The sequence below is a fragment of the Aquila chrysaetos genome, chromosome 24 (assembly GCF_900496995.4).
Source record: "Aquila chrysaetos chrysaetos chromosome 24, bAquChr1.4, whole genome shotgun sequence".
NCBI classification, from domain to species: Eukaryota; Metazoa; Chordata; class Aves; order Accipitriformes; family Accipitridae; genus Aquila; species Aquila chrysaetos.
In genome coordinates this window covers 6,082,698-6,098,413 of record NC_044027.1, presented here as the reverse complement: position 1 = coordinate 6,098,413, position 15,716 = coordinate 6,082,698, and the positions used below count along the sequence as shown (strand labels likewise).

Here is a 15,716-nt window from a genome sequence, read left to right as displayed (position 1 = left end):
CACCTCCCGCGGTTTAGCCAATGAAAAAACGGGGAGGGCGGGCTCGGCGAAGAGGAAAGGGGAGGAGCTGGAGGGGGCGGGGACATGGCAAAGGGGGTGGGGTCTGAGTTCTAAAGGGGCGGGGTGGGGCGGGCGGGCGGGCACGCCGGGGCTACCGGGCCGGTGTTACCGGGGAGGGGGTGCTGGGGCAGAGACACCGGGATGCCCTAGGGTCCTCCGGGGCCGTGCCGGCGTCCAGCTCCCGGTGCGGTGCCGACAGCCCCGTTACCGGCCCCGACGGGGCCGGTAACGGGGCTGTCGGCACCGCACCGGGAGCTGGACGCCGGCACGGCCCCGGGGCTCCCCGTCCCGTTGCAGGGCTGAGGACCCCAGGGAGACTCATTGGGGGTCGGACGAGCCCACGGACGGACGCACGGACACCCCCCGGGGTGGTGGTGGGGGGCTGCCCATCCCGCTGTGGGCTGGGTCCGCGCTGGGCGGAGGGACCGGGGGCGGACCGGGGCTGGGGGCTGTCCCGGGGGTGTCCGGGGGCGGACCGGGGGGCCTTGCAGGGGGCGGGGCGGTGCTGCCAGCCCCGGGGGCTGTGGGGTTCCCGGTGGCGGCTCTGACAGCGGAGCGGTCCCAGCGGGCGGCGGAGGCAGCACCGACCGCCCCCGGCCCGGCCATGTCGGAGCCCGCCGCCCCCGCGGCCGGCGACAAAGGGCCCCGGCTCCAGGTAGGGCTCCGGTGCGACCCCCCCCCGCCACTCCCCGGTGCCCGGGGCAGTCTCCCGGTGCGGCACCTCGGTGGCCCGGGGGGGCAACTCCCGGTGTAACCCCCGGTGCAGCTCCCGGTCTCCCCATGCAACCCCCGGTGCAGCCCCCGGTTCTCCCATGCAACTCCCGGTGCAGCGCCCCCCCCTCCCCGGTGTCCCGGTGCGACCCCCGGTGCAGCCTCCCACCGTCCCTCCGCTGTTCTGGTGCAGCAACCCGGCGTCCCGGTGCAGCGCCCTGCCTGGGACAACTCCCGTTGGAGCCCTCCGGTCCCCCGGTGTAGCCCCCCTGTCCCCCGTTGCAGCCCCCCCACTCCCCCGGTGCAGTCCCCCCGGTACCCCGGAGCAGCCCCTGGTGCCGCCCCGGTGCCCCGGCTCCCGCTGCTCTCTCCCCGCAGGACCGCGTCCTGGGTGGGGTGCGCTGGGGCCGCCTCCAGGAACCCCTGGGCTTCATCAAGGTGCTGGAATGGGTGAGTGCCCCCTCAGTGTGTGTCCCCCCCATCCCGGGCCCGATCCCAGCACTGGCACCAGGACACCTCCACCACCCCCCCGGGCACAGCCCCTTCCCCAGCACCCCTGGGTGCTGGTCCCCTGGGAACCCTGCCCAGCACTTTCCCCCCACCCCCAGATTTGGGGTGCCTCACTGCTTTCTTAAAGCCCCCCCTCCAGGATGAGGGGACCCTGGAGACCCCCCTGCCCCTCCAGAGCCTCCCCCCACCCTGGCAGCCCTAGGTGTGGGGACCCCATCCTGGGGGGGGCCCGGGGGAGGTGGGGTGCGGGGCCGCCTGGGTTCAGGCCACATGGCCCCCCCGGGTGACCTTGAGCAGGTGGCTTTGCCCGGCCATGCCGGAGGGGACGGTGACATCGGGGTGCCGCGTCCGCGTCATTCCTACGGGCTCAGGGGGCGCCGGGCGGGTGGGTGGGTGGGTGGGGAAGGGGGGCTGGGGGTCAGTGGGCCCCACGAGGGGGGACCCTGGGGACGGGGGGAGCCGAGCGCCCGCAGCCCCGTCGCCGTCCGGGCCGTGCCATGAATGGCTCCGGGATTGTATTTCAGGGCGGCATTTCTGCGGCACGGCCTCGCCGTGGCCGGGGGGCTCCCAGCCGGCCCCACACCCAGGTGCCAGCGCTGGGAAACTGAGGCACGGGGTGGGGGGCTTGGCCCCAGGGCACAAGGCCAGACCTGTTTGGGCATCTCCTGCCCGGAGGAGCCAGGTCGAGGCGGCTTTTCCCCCCGTCCCATCTCTCTGCTTTGGATAATCCCACCCGGGCAGGCGCTGGGCACCCCCTGCCAGTGGGTTCACCGTGCAGGATCAGGCCCTGCGTGCAGACACCCCGAAGCCAAAAGGGTGAGGAAAATCCCTGGGGTGGCTGCCAATGCTCCTGCTTTGACCCTTGGTGCCGCGCGTGGGCCTGCCCATCCCCGCGGCGTCAGGCCTGGCCGCTCGGCTTCCCCCCTTCACCCGGCTGGACGCGGGAAGCCGTGAGCTCAGCTGGGATGAGTTGCCAGAAAACTATTTGGGAACAACGTTTTCCCGGCACCCTCGGCCGGAGACAAGAGCAGCTCAGCGCCGAGGGCCGGGAAATGGCAGCGGCGGCTCCCCAGGGAGGGGGACCGATGGCGGCAGGGTGACCCCGGGGGTCCCACCGCGGGGATGCTCCCGGCTTGCTGGAAACCTGCTCCGTTGCTCAGCACCATGCCTAAAATTAAGGGCGGGGTGGGGGGGGGGGTTGGCCTTGCTGCCCCCCCTGGAGCATCTCCCCCCTGTCGCTGCCCCGTTTCACCCCCGGACGCAAATGCCGGTGCCGGCGGCAGCCCCGGTGCTGGCGCACGAGGCCGACAGCTGCGGGATGGCAGCTCGCCCTGCACCACCGCGGCCGCCGTGACTCAGCGCCGGGGGGTGCAAACCCCCTCTCGGGTGCATCCCACCCCAGGGTGGGGGGGGGGGTCCCCAGGGTTTCAAGCTCCCCCCTGCCTTCCCCTTGCCCCCTGACGCGCTGCTCCTCTCCCGTAGCTCTTCGCCATCTTTGCCTTCGGGGCCTGCGGCTCCTTCAGCGGCGAGACTGGGGCGACGGTGAAATGCGGCGGTGAAACCAAAGAGATGAGCGCCATTTCCGTCCAGTTCGGGTACCCCTTCAGGTGAGGGGGCACCGAGCCCGGGCACCCCCCCGGAACCCACCCAGGCACCCAGCGTGGCTCCACAGTGAGCCGGGGGGACATGGGGTGCTGGGTTGGGGTTAAACCCCATCCCCACCGCTGGGACCCCCATGGGACCGCAGTCACGGTCCCTGTGGGCAGGGAAGTGCCGTGTCCAGCTGGGGACCCTCTGCACCCCCGGCACCGTGGGGCATCCCCCGGCTGCGGGGGGAATCCTCATTAATCAGGAAAGACGAGGATGGAGCCGGCCAGCCGTGCGTGAGCCACAGTTTTAACCCCTTCTTTCAGCCACCTGCCCCGTGCCGGGGCACTGGACTGCGGCAAAGGGTCCAGATTCTGACCCGGCAGCCAGTCTGTTCCTTCCATCCCTGGGGGACCAACCCAGCGCAGTTATTTCGGGCTGGCAGAGCCATCCCCATCGTCCCCTCCATTCCCGGGTCACCCGACATCCCCCTCCCGTTCTCCCAGGTTATACCAGGTCCCCTTCGAGATGCCGGACTGCGAGGGCGAGTCGGAAACCCGCACCCTGCACCTCATCGGTGATTTCTCTGCTCCTGCTGAATTTTTTGTGACCCTGGGGGTCTTCTCCTTCCTCTACGCCATGGCGGCTCTGGTGCTTTACCTGCGCTTTCATTCCCTCTACGGCGAAAACAAGAAGCTCCCCTTCGCGGTAAGGCGGCTGCATCCCTAAGCGGGGGGACGGATCCTGCACCGCTCTGTACCAGGGTCAGTGCTGAGCCCAGTGTCCCCGTCCCGGCAGGATTTCTGCGTCACCGTCTGCTTCGCCTTCTTCTGGCTGGTGGCGGCGGCGGCGTGGGGCAAGGGGCTCACCGACGTGAAGGCGGCCACGCGGCCCGCCAGCCTCATCGCCGCCATGGCGGTCTGCCAGGGCCAGGAGGTGGTCTGTAACGCCGGCACCACGCCGGCCATGGGGCTGGCCAACATCTCCGTGGTGAGAGCCGGGCACCGGTGCACACCGATGCACACGGGGTATAGGCACGCATGCATGCACGTATTCACATGTGGGCGTATATACAGGCATGCACACATGGGCACGTATATTTATTTATTTCCTTGGGGGAGAGATTGATGGTGCTTCAAGCAGAGCTAAGCAGCCCCCAGCCCTTGCAGGGGCACATGCACATGCACGTATGCACACACGTGCACACACACACACACACGGATGCCTGTACATGCTTGCCAAGCCCATGCACTTGAATGTGCACCCATGCACACGCGTATTCACGTGAAAATGCATGTGCACACGTGAACACACTGTGCACACAGGCATGTACATGCATGCACACACATGGGCACACACCCACATATAGTCACACCTGCAAGCCCTCGTGCACGCACACGCATGCTGGATTCCTGAGCTCAGCCGGGAGAGGGCAGTGGAAACGTGCACACACGTGCTCCATGGCCATGGTGCTAACTCCGCGTTGGTCCCACGGGACATGGGAACCACCCTGCACCCCATGGGACACCCCCCCCCCCAGTCACAGGGGACCCCCACGCCGGGGTCGGTGGTGGTGATGCAGCCCCTGGCATGGGTGGTTGGGGTGCATGGAGTGCATGAGGTGTATGAGGTGTATGGGGGATGCATGGGGTTCATGGGTTGCATGAGATGCATGGGGCACACAAGGTGTGTGGGTTGCGTGAGGTGCGTGGGGCACGTGGGGTGCATTGGGTGCACAGGTTGCATGGGTTGCACGCATTGCATGAGGTGCATGGGGTACACGGGTTGCATGAAGGTGCATGGGGCTCATGGGGTGCATTGGGTGCACAGGTTGCACAGGTTGTACATGTTGCATGAGGTACATGAGGTGCATGGGTTGCGTAAGGTGCACGGCGTGCATGGGGCGCGTGGGGTGCATTGGGTGCACAGGTTGCAAGCATTGCACGAGGCGCAGGGGTCGCACGGGGCGCGTGGGGCACCGGGGGCCGGGGCTCACCCACGGGTGCCCCCCGCCCGGGGCTCCCTCCTCTCCCCCCAGCTCTTCGGCTTCATCAACTTTCTGCTGTGGGCCGGGAACTGCTGGTTCGTGCTGAAGGAGACGTCGTGGCAGGCGCAGGCTGCGCCCCACGACAGTGCCGCCGAGCAGGGTGCCATCGACAAGCAGTAGCCACCCCGGGGGTCCCACCTGTCCCCCGGGACCTCGCGCCGGCCGCCAGCCCGGGGACGGGGTGTCGCTGGCCCCGGGGTTGGAGCCGCGGGGGCTACGGATGCTATGGGGGGGGATGCGTAAACCCGGGTAGGGGGCATTAACCGCCGCTGCCTGGCTGTATATAGGGGTCTGCGTAAGCCTGGGTGTCCCGTTCTGTATGGGGGGGCTCTATGTGTAACCCCGGGGTGTCCACGTCTGTATGGGGGGCGTATAAAAGTCCTGGGTACCAGCTCTATATAGGGGTGCGTATAACCCCTGGTGTCTGGCTCTATATTGGGGCTATATACAACTCCTGGATGTCCTGCTCTGTATAAGGAGCTTTATACAGGGGGTATATACAACACCTGGATGTCCTGCTCTGTATAAGGGTATACATAACACCTGGGTGTCCAGCTCTCTATAGGGATATATATAAGTCCCAGGGGCCAGCTCTGTACAGGGGCTATATATAACCCCCAGGCATCCTGCTCTGCATAGGGGTAACTCCTGGTGTCGTGCTCTCTATAAGGGTACAGATAACCCCTGATGTCCAAAGGGGATATATAAGCCCTGGGTGCCCAGCTCTATATAGGGGCTGTATATAATCCTGGGTATCCAGCTCTATACAGGGAGTAACTAAACACCTGTATAACTAAATACCTGCTGAGGTATAGGGGCTATATATAACCCCTGCCTGTCCAGCCCTATGTCGGGGGTATATGTAACCCCCGGGAGTGCAGCACCATATAGGGATAACCTCGGCATCCCCAGCCCTGTGTAGGTGGTATATCTAACCCCCAGGTCCCCAGCCCTGTATAGGCAGCATATGTCACCCTTGGCTGTCCAGCCATATATAGGGATAACCTCAGGTCCCCAGTCCTGTATAGGGGGTAAATACAATGCCTGAGTCCCCAGCTCTGTATAGGGGCTATATGTCACCCCTGGCTGTTCAGCCCCATATAGAGGGTATCTGTAACCTCTGAGAGTCCAGTTTTGTATAGGGGTAACCCCTGGTTCCCCAGCTCTGTATAGGGGGTGGATATAACCCGTGGCTGTCCAGCCCCATCTAAGGGGTATATGTAACCCCTGGCTGTCTTCCTGTACAGGAATAACCCCAGCCCTGTATAGGGCATATATAGGGCCCCTGGGTCCCCAGCCCCACATAGTGGATATATATTTCCTCTGGCTGTGCAGTCATGTATAGGGATAACTCCGGGTCCCCAGTCCCCTATAGGGACTATATATCACCCCCAGGTTCCCAGTCCCCTATAGGGATACCCGGGGTCCCCAGTCCCCTATAGGGACTATATCTCGCCCCCGAGTGCCCAGCCCCCATAGGGATAACCCCCCGGTCCCCAGTCCCCTATAGGGACTATATATCGCCCCTGGGTCCCCAGTCCCCTATGGGGACTATATCTCGCCCCCAAGTGCCCAGCCCCTATAGGGATAACCCCACGGTCCCCAGTCCCCTATAGGGACTATATGTCACCCCTGGGTCCCCAGCCCCATATAGGGATCACCCCAGGTCCCCAGCCTCGTGTAGGGATCACCCAGGGTCCCCAGTCCTCTATAGGGACTATGTGTCATCCCCAGGTCCCCAGTCCCCTAGTGACTATATGTCCCCCCCGGTCCCCAGTCCCCTATAGGGACTATGTGTCGTCCCCGGGGTCCCCAGTCCCCTATAGGGACTATGTGTCGTCCCCAGGTTCCCAGTCCCCTATAGGGATCACCCCGGGTCCCCAGTCCCCTACAGGGACTATGTGTCGTCCCCGGAGTCCCCAGTCCCCTATAGGGACTATGTGTCGTCCCCGGGTCCCCAGTCCCCTGTAGGGACTATGTGTCGTCCCCAGGTTCCCAGTCCCCTATAAGGATCACCCCGGGTCCCCAGTCCCCTATAGGGGCTATGTGTCATCCCCGGAGTCCCCAGTCCCCTATAGGGACTATGTGTCGTCCCCGGGGTCCCCAGTCCCCTATAGGGACTATGTGTCGTCCCCAGGTTCCCAGTCCCCTATAGGGATCACCCCGGGTCCCCAGTCCCCTACAGGGACTATGTGTCGTCCCCGGAGTCCCCAGTCCCCTATAGGGACTATGTGTCGTCCCCGGGTCCCCAGTCCCCTGTAGGGACTATGTGTCGTCCCCAGGTTCCCAGTCCCCTATAAGGATCACCCCGGGTCCCCAGTCCCCTATAGGGGCTATGTGTCATCCCCGGAGTCCCCAGTCCCCTATAGGGACTATGTGTCGTCCCCGGGGTCCCCAGTCCCCTATAGGGACTATGTGTCGTCCCCAGGTTCCCAGTCCCCTATAGGGATCACCCCGGGTCCCCAGTCCCCTATAGGGACTATGTGTCGTCCCCGGAGTCCCCAGTCCCCTATAGGGACTATGTGTCGTCCCCGGGGTCCCCAGTCCCCTATAGGGACTATGTGTCGTCCCCGGGTCCCCAGTCCCCTATAGGGACTATATGTCCCCCCCAGTCCCCTATAGGGACTATGTGTCGTCCCCAGGTTCCCAGTCCCCTATAGGGATCACCCCGGGTCCCCAGTCCCCTATAGGGACTATGTGTCGTCCCCGGAGTCCCCAGTCCCCTATAGGGACTATGTGTCGTCCCCGGGTCCCCAGTCCCCTATAGGGACTATATGTCCCCCCCAGTCCCCTATAGGGACTCTACGTCGCCCCCGGGTGCCCAGCCCCGTGCGGGGATCACCGCGGGTCCCCCGCCCGGTATAGCGGTATAGGGACCCCCCAGCCCGTCCACAGCAGCGGGTTGTCCCGGGACGGCGCCGGTGCGGGGCAGCCCCCGGGCGGGGCGGAGCGGGCCGGGGCGGGCGGCGGGACTACACCGCCCGTGGTGCCGCGGGGCGGGCGGGGGAGAGAGGAGACATGAGCGGGGGTGACGAGGGGGCGGGGGCGGAGGCGGCGGAGGAGGCGGGTGGCGGCGGGGGGGGCGCGCTCCCGCGGCGGCTGGCGGCGGCGATGGCGGCGCGTGGTGCGCGCGGCGGCGGCGATGGCGGCGGCGGCGGCGGCGGAGCGGCGGCTGCCCAGCCTCGACGAGTTCGCGGGACAGAGCTGGAGCGCCTGGGTGGAGCGGGCCGGGCCGCCGGCCGAGCCGGGTGAGGGGCGGCGGCGGCGGCGGGCGGGGGGGCTGGGGGGGTTGCCGCGAACGGAGCCGCGCCCGCCGCCCCCCCCCCCCCCCCACCCCCCCCCCCCGCCACCCCCGGTCCTAGCGCCGCCGCGCGGTAGGCGGAGAGCGGGCGCCCCGCAACGGGAACCCGGTACCGGGAATTGGGCATCCTGCACCGGGGAACCCGGCAGCGGGAAGCGGGAGCTCCGCACCGGGCACCGAGAACCGGGCACCCTGCACCGGGCATCCCAGTGTGGTTACTGGGAGCGCTGTGCCCGTTACTGGGAGCCAGTTACCGGGTGCCCCATCCCGGGTGCCAGATACCCCCGGGTGCGCTGGGCACTGGGTAGCCCAGACTGGGAACCGGTTGCCGCCATTAGCCCGGACCGGGCAGAGGGCACCGGGTGCCCCAGACCAGCCACTGGGAACCAGGCGGTGAGTACCAGGTGCCCCAGGCGGGGAACCGGGCATCACACGCCGGGCACCGGGATACCCTACGCTGGGAACTGGGCGCTGCGCACTGGGAACCAGGTGCCCTGTACTGGGGAGCTGGGCACTGCCCCAGTGGACTCTGCACGCCCGGACCAGGTACGCCAGCGTGGGCACTGCCGCACCGGTGCCCCATGTCGCGGCTGAGACGGGACCAGCCAGCTGGCGGGCACGGCGTGGGCTCTCGGCACGATTGGATGGGGCATGGGCGCTCCTGGCGTGGCTGCGCATAGCTGGGCAGCCAGTATGGCACGGCCAGATGGGACCGGGTGCCCAGTATGGCACAGCCAGACAGGACTGCATATCCAGTATGGCATGGCTGGATGGGACTGGGCACCCAGTATGGCATGGCTGGACAGGACTGGGCACCTGGTATGGCATGGCCTGATAGGACTGGGGATGGACTGGGCACCCAGTATGGCAGAGCTGGACAGCACTGGGTGCCCAGTATAGCACTGCTGGATGGCACTGGGCACCCAGTATCGCACAGCTGGCCAGGACACCGTCACCGCTGGCCTGGTGGACACCGTTCCCCCCGCAGCAGAGCCTGATGCAGCCAGCTGGGACTGGGACACCTGCCAGGCATGGCCAGCGAGGATGCCGGCTGCGGGGCCATGGTTGGATGGGGACCGGGGTGTCCCCAGGGGTGTCCCCGGGGTGTCCCCTGGGTAGTGGGGGCTGACACCGGTCACATCCCAGCTGTGGGATGTCCCCAGGATCACCTGCACCCCGCTGGCGGTGGGCTATTGGCAGGGTCTGGCCCGGGGTGGCGGGATGGGGACCTCGGAGGCGATGGCACGCCACGGGGCCAACCCTGATCCCAGAATGGATCCGTCCCTCTCGTCTAATTTTAGCCGGTTTAATTGTTCAGGGAGCGCTGGCGGCGTTTGATGGCCGGGAGCGGCGGCGCTGCCGGCGGCGAGGACTTGGCACCTGCACCTGATGCTGGATGTAGCCGGGGGAAGCCGGGACTGTCCTCGTGCCGGCCACTGCTGATGAGGTTTTGTCTCCGGCAGGATCAGGGTCGGAGCTGGAGGAGAGCGGGAAGAGCAGCGGCAAGAAACTGGATGCCATGACCCTGATTAAGGAAGGTAAGCTCCCTCCTTTGGGGAGAAAACCTGGTGTTTTGGGGCTGTCCTTGACCTTCCAGCCGGGACCCTCAGGCCGTGATGCTTCCCACGGCACCGAGACCCGGTGAGAGCCATGCTGCGCTGCTCACCGAACTCTCGCCCTGCAGACATGAACATCTTTGGCCACTGCCCGGCGCATGACGAGTTTTACCTGGTGGTTTGCAACCACTGCAGCCAGGTGGTGAAGCCCCAGGCCTTCCAGAAGCACTGCGGTGAGCCGGGGCGGTGGGGGGCTCCGGGCATGGCTATCCTCCCACCACAACGTCCCCTCCGGCATCGGGAGGGACACGGGAAGGCAGCTGTGCTGGCACAGCCCAGGGTTGGGGGGCTCACGGCGGTGGGACCCTCGGCGCGGGCTAACACCAGGCTTTCCCCCCACCACCCCATCCCACCCTGTCCCGGCAGAACGCCGCCACGGCCCCCTCAGCAAGCTGTACGCCCGCGCCGCCGCCGCCAAGTGCCACGTCGCCGTCAACGGGCAGCCGGCAGCCGGCGGGACCCCCGGCGCGGCCAAGGTGCTGCGGGAGAAGCCCCCAGGTGCCCGTGGGCGAGTCCAGCCCCTGCCCGAGCGGCCGGACAAGGACAACAACCTCTGGTGAGTGCCAGGACGGGCGGCATGGCTCCTTCTCTGCCGCAGGGCCGCTCTGACACCCCCCTACCAAATTCTCTCCCCAGCTTGTTCGTGCCCGTGGTCAACCTGGAGAAGATCCCCAGCATCCCGAAACCGGATGGGCACGGGATCAAGGTGCCCCCCAAAGCCGTACCCACCAACTCCAAGGAACCCCTGGGGAAACCCGCCACCGCCGCGGTGCCGAAAGAGCCCCCGGTGTCGGCCGGGGTCGGGGGGGATTCGGCGATGCCCGCCGACGGCCCCGGGTGCAAACCGGAGAGCGCGCCCGCCCCGGGGGAGAAGGACGCGGGCGCCTCCAAGCCGCCCCCCAGGTCCCACAAGAAGCTGGCGCGTGAGTCCCCCTTTCCTTGCCGGCGACGGGGTGGGGGCGGCAGGTCGGTGCCGCGCGGCACCGGATCCCGGCGCGGCATCCCGGTCCCGTTATTTCGGTGGCCGGGTCTGGCAGCGGGGTAGGTACCAAGGGGGCATCTCCCACCTCTCCTCCTGAATCCGGAGGAGCCGTGCCCTGACCCCAGCTCCGTTCACCCGGCAGGTTTAGGGTCTCTGCCCGCGGTGCCAGCTGGCCCGGAGGAACGGCGGCGGCGGCGTGCGGCAAGAGCGTGAGCCAGGGTTCAACCCCCCCCTTGAATCCCCCCCCCCCAGATATGGGAGTCGGACAGATGCCGCGGTGCTCGTGGGCACTCTTGGGTGACAGTGAGCGATGCCATTAGCAGAACCCAGGCTGGGGGCGAAAGGGGGGGCTCACCCTGGGGAGGGGGCAAAAAGGGGGGAGGCCAGGAGATGGTGGCCCCCCCGCCCCACAGAGGGTGACTCGCGGGACTTTTGTTCACCCCCGCCTCCCTGCTCAGAGCGGGGATGCTGTGGCCTCTTGCTCCGAGGAGGGGGGGATCTCCATCTCCAGCCCTGGCCGGGGTAGGTTGGGGTGACCCCCGCAGAGCCCCCCCGCCATGGCCAGCCAGCAGCGGTCCTGGTGAGGCTGTGCCCCCCTGCTGCTGCCGCCACTCTCATCCTGCCATCCACACCGGTGGAAACCTCAACCCGGGTCGGACGTCGGGGCGGGGGGGGCAAAGCACTTGTTCCCCCCCCCACCACAATACAGCTCGGGCCTCCGGCCCCCCCCGGCATCCCGCTGCCTTCCTCTGCCCGCAGGCAAGGAGTGCGACCTGAACAGGCAGTGCGGCGTGCTCAACCCCGACACCAAGAAGATCTGCACCCGCTTGCTGACCTGCAAGGTAGCGGGATGCCGGGGTGGTGGTGGGGGGACACCATCATCCTGCCCAGGGGTTTTTGGGGGGGTCCCGGTGGGTATTTTCTTACCCCCCCAACCCCCTCCCCGCTGTCGCCCGGCACAGATCCACTCGGTTCACCAACGCCGCGAGGTGCAGGGTCGGGCCAAGGACTTTGACGTGCTGGTGGCCGAGCTGAAGGCCAGCTCCCGCAAGGGCGAGTCCCCGAAGGAGAGGAGCCCCCCCGGGAAGGAACCGCTGCCCCCCTCCCAGCAGGACCCCTCCTCGCTGCCGCAGCCCCCCGCCGGCCCCCCCAGCACCTCTCCCTGCCGAGCCAAGCCACCCCACTCCCACTGCCCGCTCCCCAGGTGAGGACCCTGGCATCCGGGTGGCGGGAGGATGATGACACCCCCCCATATCGGGCACCCCAAAAATCTCTCACCGCCCCCGCCCCCCCCTCTGTGGTGCAGGGCCCGGCTTTCCTCTGACAGCGACCCCGAGGACACGCCGGCTGCCTCCGGGGAAGGGGGCACGGGGGTGTTCCCTTTCCCCCTGCCCAAGGCGGGCAGCCGGGTGTCGAGCGAGGAGAGCGAGGAGGAGGGGGGCGAGGAGCCCCCCCGCCCCCCCACGCGCCCGCCACGGCCCCAGGCGGTGAGTGAGGGGACCCCGGGGTGGGCTGGGGACCCCCCAGCCCTGCCGTCAGCCCACCCACCTGTATCCCACTGCCGGCCCCGTGCCGGGTGGGATGCTCTGGGTGGGGGACTTGGGGGGGGGCCATGCTGACCGTGTCGTGTGTGTGTGTGTCTCCCCCCGCCCCAGTTCTGCACCTTTGGGAGCCGCCTGGTCAGCCCGGGCTGTTACGTCTTCAACCGGCGGCTCGACCGCTTCTGCTCGGCGCTGGGCTCCATGCTGGAGCGGCACCTCAGCTCCCACATGTGGAGGTGAGGGGGGGGCTGCGGGTGCTGGGGGGTGCTGCTGGGTGCCAGGTTTGCCCTCCCTGGGTTCCCAGCGTGGCATGGAGGGGGGTGTACCTGAATGTGGGGGGGCAAGGATGGGAGCGGGGATTTGAGGGGGGTCCCATCTCGCATCTCCCCACCTGAATTGGGGGGGACGTGGCAGGGGTCAGGGATCAAAGCAGGGATCTGAGGGGGGGGGGGGTGTCCCGTCTCACCCCTCCCACCTGAATCAGGGAGGATGTGGCAGGGGGCAGGGATGGGAGCAGGGATCTGGGGGGGCCCTGTCTCAACCCTCCCCACCTAAATTGGGAGGGAGGTGTTGGGAGGCTGGGATGGGAGCATGGATTTGGGGGGGGTCCCATCTCACCCTTCCCTAACTAAAGTGGGGGGATGTGGTGGGGGGCAGGGATGGGAGCAGGGATTTGGGGGGGCCCCATCTCACCCTTCCCCTCCCCTCCCGCAGGAAGATCCCTCCGGCCGCCGAGCCACCTCTCCACACCCCCCCCGCCCCCCCCCAGCCCTACCACCCCTCCCTGCGGCCCAGCCGCCTCGACCCCCTCACCCCCCACACGGACCTCATCGTCATCGGCGGCCCCCCCCCGGCACCCGGGAGGGCCGGGTCCCCGCCAGCCTCAACTACACGGTGGGGTCCCCCCACGCAGCGGCCGCCTGCAGCCAGCCAGAGTGCGGGGGGGGGCGGCAGCCAGTCCATCACCTCCCCGCTGCCGGCCAACATCCCCTCGCCCTCCTTCAGCAAGTTGCCTTCCACCAAGGCCAGCAAATCTTCCCGAGCCCGGGAAGCGGTCGGCGGGACGGATCCGGATACCCGCAAACGGAAGCCCCCTCTGGCCGCTGGTGGCCCCCCCTATAAACGGACCTGTTTGGGGGACGGGGTCAAAAGCAAAAACACCGGCTGCCAGGTTTCGGCCCCCCCCCGGCAAGACGAAACCCACCCCTCCGGGTTGCCCAGCTTCTTCCTCCACCGCCGTCCTCAACGGTGCAACGCGGGTGAAACGGCTCGCCCCCCCGGACTGCCGCGGCCCCCCCGGTGCCGCCGCCGTGGACCCCCGAAGCTCGCCGCTGCACGGACCGGGGGTGCCACCGCCACCGCCCCCCCCGTTGTATCTCCGAGGACGAGGTCAAGAAGCGCAAGAACGCGGCCACGTACTGCCGGCCCGTCAAACCCAAGCCCGCGCCCCCCCTGCCCGGCCCACTGCCGCCCCCGGGCTCGGCCCCCCCCCGACTCGGGCGGCTCTGTCCGCAGGAAGAAGCCGGGGACCCCCCTGGGCTTCGAGGAGAAGCGGAGCGCCCTGAAGGTAGGGCTGAGATGGGGGGGGGGGTTGTGCTGGGGGGGGTCCCTGCTGAGATGGGGGGGTGGGAGTGGGTGTTTGGGGTGCTCCTGGGGGTGCAGAGCGGTGGCAGGGTGTGAGGCAGCAAAATGAGGAGCCCTCCCAGGGCTACCAGCACCCACAGGGGACAAGGTGGGACCCACCTTCTCCCAGAGCTTGGGGCTGCCTGTGTGCACCCATGAGGGACACCCTGGTCCTGGGGGGGACACACCACAGGGATACCATGGCTCCAGGTGGGGGATGGCATGGGAACCCTCTGGGGATACCCATGTCCCAGGTGAGGAACACCATGGGGACCCTCTGGGTACCCCCTGGCCTTGAGTAGGGGACACTGGGGGACACCGTGGTCTTGGGTCTTTGGGTCATGGGTGGTGGATGCAGTGGGGACCCTCTGGGGACACCATGGCTCTGGGTGGAGGGCACCATGGGGACCTTCTGGGTACCTCCTGGCCCCAAGTAGGGGACACTGGTCTTGGGTCCTGGGACATCCTGGTTGTGGATGGTGGATGCTGTGGGGACCCTCTGGGGACATCCTAACCCTGCGTGGGGGAGGAGGTGGGGACCCTCTGGGGCCACACTCATCCATGGCAGGGGATGCTCCCTCTGGGGACACCCTAACCTGACCGGGGGACACCGTGGGCCCGGGGTCTCCGCCACCCCCCTGTTCCTGGGGTCAGTCCCCACAGCTGACCCAGCATCTCCTCTCCAGCAGTCCAAAGCCCATTAACGGAGGGGCCACCGGGGCCACCCCCCCACCGGGCACAGGTGTCCCCCCACGTCCCTCCACCATGGGCGTGAGGAAGCCCCCACCGGAAAATGCCGAAAAGCTGACGAAGGGGGGGGGGGGGGGGAAGCCCAGAACCCCGTAAAGGAAACAAAAAGAAGAAGGAAAAAACCAACCTCCAGAAAAATACCTCAAGACTCTCAGTTCTGTTCTCTTGCTGCTAAACCAGCCCCCGGGAGAGGAGGCGGCCGCGGCCGGGGGAGTCCCGGCACAGGACTGGCCACCGGGCCACCACCGGGCCACCACGGCGGCCGCTGCCGGCCGCGGATATTTATAAGAATTACTATTGCTGTTTTTTGTTTCTTTTTTTTAAAAAAAAAAAGAAAGAAAGAAAAAAAAAAAGCCAAGTAGTGCAGAAGGTGGGGAGGAGGCCTGGCTGTGTCCTGGGGGTCCCCGTGGTGTTTGGGGACCGTGGGGTGTCCCCAAAAGCCCTGCGAGGGCAGAGCAGGGGCTGGGGTGTCCCCAGGTCGCGGGGGAGGGGGCAGGGATGGGGTGTCCCCCCAGGGAGGACGGCAGGGATGTCATCCCGGTGGCCCTGGCTCCCCCCACGGGGAGGGGGTGTCCCCAGGAGCCCCGCAGGGACGGGGGGCGGCGGCGGCGTCCCCCTCCCCCGCCATCAGCGTCCTCTGCGGGCCGGCAAGCCCCGCCCACCGTCCGCATGGCCACGCCCCAGCAGGTAAGGCCCCACCCCGTCTGTATGACCCCGCCCCCCGGTGAGGGCCCGCCCCGAGGGGAGATGGAGGGGGGGGGCAGGAGGGAGGGAGGGGTGCGGGGGGTCCTTGGGGGGGGGCAGTGGGGTGGGAGAGGTATAGGGGACTGTTGGGGTGGGGGGGGACACACGCACCATAACGGTTGGTGGGCTGCTGGTGTAGGGACCAGAGGGGCTCAGTGGGGTGCTGGGGACCAGAGGGGCTCTGAGGGGTGCTGGCAGGGGATCAGTGGGGTGGGGGGTGAGCACGGGGCTGGCATGGGGGGGC

At 67.7% G+C, this 15,716-nt stretch overlaps 2 protein-coding genes across 3 annotated transcripts; both read left to right on the top strand.

Moving 5' to 3' along the window:
* The first annotated feature begins 525 nt into the window (after positions 1-525).
* SYPL2 (synaptophysin like 2) lies at positions 526-5,312 on the top strand. 2 transcript variants are annotated; one of them, XM_030001194.1, is made up of 7 exons: positions 526-715; positions 1,150-1,221; positions 2,023-2,097; positions 2,764-2,888; positions 3,375-3,576; positions 3,667-3,858; positions 4,907-5,312. In XM_030001194.1, the coding sequence occupies exons 1-7, from the start codon at positions 665-667 to the stop codon at positions 5,033-5,035; spliced, it is 846 nt and encodes a 281-aa protein (XP_029857054.1). In that variant the 5' UTR covers positions 526-664; the 3' UTR covers positions 5,036-5,312. The 2 variants fall into 2 exon arrangements, with proteins under 2 accessions (XP_029857054.1, XP_029857055.1); XM_030001195.1 differs by lacking the exon at positions 2,023-2,097 and having other exon boundaries at positions 528-715.
* A 2,692-nt stretch (positions 5,313-8,004) lies between these two features.
* Positions 8,005-15,033, top strand: ATXN7L2 (ataxin 7 like 2). The gene is given in 14 exon segments (XM_030001132.2): positions 8,005-8,163; positions 9,680-9,754; positions 9,901-10,005; positions 10,199-10,388; positions 10,469-10,755; positions 11,574-11,656; positions 11,777-12,018; positions 12,121-12,301; positions 12,470-12,591; positions 13,070-13,115; positions 13,117-13,220; positions 13,222-13,294; positions 13,296-13,922; positions 14,668-15,033. Coding segments are annotated over 14 exon segments (2,256 nt in total). The 5' UTR covers positions 8,005-8,057; the 3' UTR covers positions 14,683-15,033.
* Positions 15,034-15,716: the final 683 nt, after the last annotated feature.